At 49.1% G+C, this 6,208-nt stretch overlaps 1 protein-coding gene across 1 annotated transcript in view; it reads right to left on the bottom strand.

Moving 5' to 3' along the window:
* Window positions 1-4,365, bottom strand: part of LOC106726958 (40S ribosomal protein S2-like) — a 22,603-nt gene extending 18,238 nt beyond the window's left edge. Inside the window, exons 1-2 of the mRNA XM_014543824.1 lie at window positions 4,324-4,365; window positions 2,208-2,309 (exon numbers count right to left, since the gene is read on the bottom strand). Coding sequence (XP_014399310.1) covers window positions 2,208-2,309; window positions 4,324-4,365 — 144 coding nt within the window. The remainder of the gene's footprint in view (window positions 1-2,207; window positions 2,310-4,323) is intronic.
* Between the last annotated feature and the right edge of the window lie 1,843 nt (window positions 4,366-6,208).

The raw sequence follows: 6,208 nt of genomic DNA, 5'->3' as shown, positions 1-6,208 counted from the left end.
TCCGCAGGCCGACGCTCTATCCACTGAGCCAAACCCACTAGGGCTGTTTAAGTATTATCTTTATATCATTGTGGATTTACACTTATAGCTTTAAACACTTAATGTACTTTATAGTCCATTACAGTTGTTATTATTGATATTAAATTATCCCATCTTTGGTCTGTGGAAATCTCTACAACTTGGAGGGAAACTATTTCCTTTTAGAGGGAAATAGTATTAGAGATCACAAGCTGGGTGCAAGGGTTATAATAGGCTTTTACTTTTTTTTTTGAAATAATTTTAGAGTTACAGAAAAGTTGCAAAAGTAGCACCAAGAGTTCCCGTATATCCTCTTACCGAGCTTCCTCTCAGGTTAACATCTTACATAACCACACACAGTAAAATGATCAAAACCAAGAGCATAATATTCGCTAAACTACAGACTCTATTCAGATGTCACCAACTTTTCCATGGATGTCCTTTGTTGTTGTTGTTCCAGGATCCAACCCAGGATTCCCACGCTGAATTGTCTCCTTCGTCCCCTCTAACCGGTAACATTTCCTCCATCTTCCCTTCTTAAAGAGGATGCTTTGACACGTTTAAAGAGGATGCTCAGGTGTTTGGGGGAATGTCCTTCATTTTGGGTCTGTTCTGGGGAAGAATAACCAGATGTGCTCCTCTCTGGGGGCATTGGGGTACACGACGTTGACCTGTCTTATTCCGGGATGTTCGCTTAATCATTTGGTTCAGATGGTGTCTGCCAGGTGTCTCCACTGTCCAATGATTACTTTCCCATTTTAGTTAATAAATATTCAGGGGAGGAGATTTTCAGACAATGCAAATATTCTGTTTCTCCTCAAACTTTTGCCCGTTCATGTTGACATCCACCGCTGGGTCTGGCCTGCAATGACTGTTATTATGGTGTTCCAATGGTGAGCGTCTCTGTCCCTCACTCCTTTCGCATTTGTTAAGTAGAATCCTTCGGTAAGAAAGAGCTGCCCCTCCCTCCCTGCCCCTATGTATGCATTCCTGTCAGTAAGGACTTGGGGATATTTTATTCTGTGGGTGATAACCCAGTACTGCAGCTAGTGTAATAGGCTTTGAATAAATGCTTCTGGAAGAAAGGAAGGCAAGCAGAGAAGGAGAAAGAAGAGGAGAGGTTGGAAGTGGAACTTGTCTGTCTTATTCATTTATATTTAATAAATCTTTATCAGAACACACTATACAGGCCAGCGAAGTGTCCCAGTCCACCCGCGTGCTGGTGGGAGTGACTTTTCTACAATGCAAATCTGAGTAGGTTGGGGACACCCCGCTGCCCGAGGAGCCCCTGCGAAGTTTCCCCCTCTCCCTCAGTGTAAGAGCCGGAAGCCTTACAGTGGTCTCAGGGTCTGCCTACTTTGAGGCTCCCTCCTCTCTCCCTCCCCTCTTCTCCTCTCTGCCCTTCCTTCAGTCACCTTGGCTCCCTAGGCAGGGTGTTTGCACTGGCCCCGGTTGCCCTTCCCCTAGATGTCTCTGTGGCTCCCAGTCCCTTTCTTCCTTCAGGTCTTAAATGTCACCCTCCTCAGTGGGAACTTCCCTGCCCACCTTACCCCAGACTGCCACTTTCCCACGCTGCCTACTTCCTTTCCTCCGTAGCACTATATATTTTTTCCTATTTTTGTTTCCCTTTTTCATTTTTTGTGTTCTTCCGCTGGAATCTAAGCTCTGGAAAAAGCAGAGGCACTTTCTGTGTGGCAAATCTGACCTTTTTCTAGGGTTTAAACTTGTTCAAAGGCTTGAAGACTCTCTCACCCAGTGCTCTTTTAGCAAAGGAGACCACGGCTGGAGCGTGCTGTGGGGTCCCAGAGCTATCCTGGTCAGCTCCATGGAGATGTAGCCAGGTTAGAGCTTGAACAAAGCCTTTGCCTCTCTCTGTTAGGCCCGCTTCTGTGTGGCAAATCTGACCTTTTTCTAGGGTTTAAACTTGTTCAAAGGCTTGAAGACTCTCTCACCCAGTGCTCTTTTAGCAAAGGAGACCACGGCTGGAGCGTGCTGTGGGGTCCCAGAGCTATCCTGGTCAGCTCCATGGAGATGTAGCCAGGTTAGAGCTTGAACAAAGCCTTTGCCTCTCTCTGTTACGCCGAGTGGGCTCTGCATTCACTGCCTGCAGACTAATGGACATGATGCCCTCCAGGCTCCAGCCCTGCCTGGCCCTCAAGCCTCTTCTTTCTTTCATCTCTTCATCTCACCTTATCTTCTGGAGCACTGGATTTGACGATGGCGCTCTTCCAGGAGGTGAGAGGGTCAGCTTTGCTCCTTGTTGAGTCCCCAGCTCTTAGCACTGCCTCCAGCTAAGAGTAAGAGGTTGGAGAAATATTAGTTGAGCAAAATAGATGCTTGTAGGGGGAGAATAGTGAAGTTATTACAGGGGTCAAGGTGAAAATGAACGTAGGTCTGCTCTTGGTTAGTGATAGTTGTGATTTGGTGGGGGGGGCGGTGGGGCGGTGGGGGAAGAGAAAGGAGTCCAAATGGGAGAAGATTTGCAGAGGTAGAATTTATTTTTCTATTTTTTTATCCTCACCCGAGGCTATTTTTCCCCATAGATTTTTAGAGAGTGGAAGGGAGGGAGGGAAGAAGGGGAAAAAGACACATCCATTGGTTGCCTCCTGCACGCATCCCAACTGAGGGCAGGGATCGAACCTGCAACCCAGGTATGTGCCCTTGACCAGGAATCAAACCTGCAACCCTTCAGTGCTGGTGCCAATGCTCTAACCGCTGTTCGGGGCGTGCAGAGGTAGAATTTAGATGTTTGTTCTACACCTTACGGCCCGTCCACATTCCATTTGTCCCAAAGGGGTAACTCACCAGTGTGGCAGAGTACTTGGAGCCGCTGCAGGGTTCTGCATAGATGCGCCATTGCTCTCTGACAGGCACTGTTGTGGCATTTTGTATTTTAGAAGTTGCCTCCGTCTGAAGGTACTAGGGGCCTGGGCCTGGTCTGGAGGGCCCCTCACCCCCGGGCCAGCCCATTTACCGCCCTGGAATCTGAGTATGTGTGGCCACTTTGGGGATGCCCGGATCTCTTGGGCCAGGCATGTGCAGGTATGGCTGATAGTCCACCTGCAAAATCAGTTGCAGTGGCAGGGCTGTTGCCATGGTAACAAGGTAGCTTTCGCAGGTACCCTCAGACTCTGTTTCTAAACCACACTGAGAGGGAGCGAAGGCCAATGTATCGCCAGGTGGCCCATGGCCCCGGCAAGCCAGTGAGCTGAGAAAAGGCCCACTTCTTTAAAAAAATGTTTTTATTGATTTTAGAAGAAGAAGGGAGAGGAAGAGAAACATTGATGAGAGAGAAACATCGATTGGCTACCTCCTGCACACCCCCTACTGGGGAACGAGCCCACAACCCAGGCATGTGCCCTGACCAGGAATCAAACCAGAGACTTTGTTGTGCATGGGTCATTGCTCAAGCACTGGGCCACACCGGCCAGGCAAAAGGCCCACTTTTTTTTTTTATTGCTTTAAGTATTACAAAGGGTATTACATATGTCTCCTTTTTCCCCCCGCCCTTGACATTCCCCTGGCCTCCCCTACCCGCCAGTGTCTTATGTCCATTGGTTATGCTTATATGCATGCATATAAGTCCTTCGGTTGATCTCTTACCCCTCCCTTCTGCCCCCCTACCCTCCCCGGCCTTCCCGCTGCAGTTTGACAGTCTGTTTGAGGCAGCTCTGCCTCTGTATCTATTTCTGTTCATAAGTTTATAATGGTCTTTATTATCCATGAATGAGTGAGATCATGTGGTATTTTTCCTTGAGTGACTGGCTTATTTCACTTAGCATAATGCTCTCCAGTTCCATCCATGCTGTTGCAAATGGTAAGAGTTCCTTCTTTTTTACAGCAGCATAGTATTCCATCGTGTAGATGTACCACAGTTTTCTAATCCATTCATCTACTGATGGGCACTTAGGCTGTTTCCAGATCTTAGCTATGGTGAATTGTGCTGCTATGAACATAGGGGTGCATATATCCTTTCTGATTGGTGTTTCTGGTTTCTTGGGATATATTCCTAGAAGTGGGATCACAGGGTCAAATGGGATTTCCATTTTTAGTTTTTTGAGGAAACTCCATACTGTCTTCCATAGTGGCTGCACCAGTCTGCATTCCCACTAGCAGTGCACGAGTGTTCCTTTTTCTCCACATCCTCACCAGCACTTGTCGTTTGTGGATTTGTTGATGATAGCCAGTCTGACAGGTGTGAGATGGTACCTCATTGTTGTTTTGATTTGCAAAAAGGCCCACTTTTTATCCTAGATTCTAATCATAGCGGAGTGCCACAACTTACATTCAAACCCCAGCCCTCACCCTGTCTGTCCTCACAAGTTCCTGAACTTCTCTGTGCCTCATTTTCCTGAACTGAAAAATGGAAATGTGAGAAGTAAGTGAGGTTGTGCATGTGGTAAATGCTAGCTAATATTCAATCACCTCAGACACACGCCCCTCACCCATCCTTTGCAGAAAAGTTTGACAGGAAACCCAGAGATGTTTTCACACAGCAACGCCACGCTGGGGTGCAGGACAGTTTTCTGGGATGGTCAGAAGAGCCTGAGATGAGAGAGGGAGAGAAGGTGGTTCTCACACGGGCCTCAGCAGCTCCCTCTGGCCGGCCAGGGGCTTCCTGGACCTTCGGGTGGCCGGCACAGCTCCCACCCTACACTGGCCTCTGGTCTTCTCTGCTGTTGTGGGTGCCGGTTCAACCACATTATGATTAATGGCTTGAGTTGAATCTTGGAAACTCACTGGAAACCAACCACGAAAAGAAGCAGGTCCAACCTGCACCCCATCATCCTTTTATTCTTCCTTTCTATTTTATTTTTTAAAACATATTTTTATTGATTTCAGAGAGGAAGGAAGAGGGTGAGAGAGAGAAAGGGACATTAATGATGAGAGACACTCATTGATCGGCTGCCTCCTGCACGCCCCACACTGGGGATCGAGTCCACAATCCGGGCATGTGCCCTGACCGGGAACCAAACCATGACCTCCTGGTTCATAGGTCAAAGTTCAACCACTGAGCCACACCGGCCAAGCCATTTATTCTTTTATTTACTCGACTCACTCAACATATGCTGTGCTAGATGTTAGCGGGTCCATGTGTAATAAGACAATCCTGCCCTCAAGGAGCTCCCAGTCCTTGCAGAGGAACCAAAAAAACAAACAGGTGACTATCAGCTGGCAGCATCCGGCCATTGAGTCCTGCCTGGGGAGTCAGGTGACACAGTGGCACCCCAGTGGAGGTCCAGCTGTGCAAGGCAAGGAAGTAAGAACTGTTCGGTGCTGCTATGTCTTAATGCCTACAGTGGGGTGGCTGGGAAACAGGCTAAAAATGTGACCCAGATCCTGATAAGCCGCCTGAGGAAGTGTGGATTTTATTCAGAGGGCAAAGGCCCACCTCTAGGAGGCTTAAGGATTTTTTTTGATGTTGCAGGATAGGGATGGATGAAAAATGGAGAACTGGCAGTTGGGTGGGGGGGGGGGGGAGAGGCTCTGTGTGGTGATATGGGGGCAAATGGTGACACCTGATGAGACCTGGATGGATTTGAGGGACATTAGGGGTGGAATTGGTAGGACCTGGATCCTGGCTGAGCTGATGGTCCTGCGAGCTTCCAGAATGACAGTCCAGGCCCCTGTGCTGACTGTGGCCCTGGCACTGGGCGTGCCAGGCTGCTCAGCTGCTGCTGGCGTTGGGGGAGCCCAGCAGGGCGGGGAGGGAAGCCCGTTGTCCTCAGAGTCTATCCACCATCGGGGTCCAGCCTGGGCCTGGCTGGACTGCCTGAGGGACTTGGCTATGTCCCCGCTTACACGAGGGCATGAATGTAGCACTTGGCATGGAACCTGGCACAGCAGAGGCACTCTCAACGGAACCTGGGGTTATTAATTTGCTATGACTCTGTGGGGAGCACTGGGAGGGAGACAAAGGAAGACGTCCTCCACTCGCTCCATATTCGTGCACAGAGCACCTGAGACAGGCTCTGGACGGAGCAGCCTAGCCACGGTGTTGAAACTGCATCAGGCACTAAGCCCCCGCAGGATTTAGGAAAGTCGGAGAGAAAGCGGTTCCCTTCAGAGCTCTTCAATGCCGAGGTGGCAAGAAAAAAGGATCATTCAGGGCCTACAGAAGGATCGGGGTTTGTCTTCTCAACGTCTAACCTGAGCATCTCACCACCTTTTGGAAGAAACACCAACAGTG

This window comes from Myotis brandtii, unplaced genomic scaffold (genome assembly GCF_000412655.1).
Source record: "Myotis brandtii unplaced genomic scaffold, ASM41265v1 scaffold339, whole genome shotgun sequence".
In the NCBI taxonomy this organism is placed as follows: domain Eukaryota; kingdom Metazoa; phylum Chordata; class Mammalia; order Chiroptera; family Vespertilionidae; genus Myotis; species Myotis brandtii.
The sequence above is the reverse complement of the archived record's forward strand: the minus strand, read 5'-3'. Positions and strand labels throughout refer to the sequence as shown.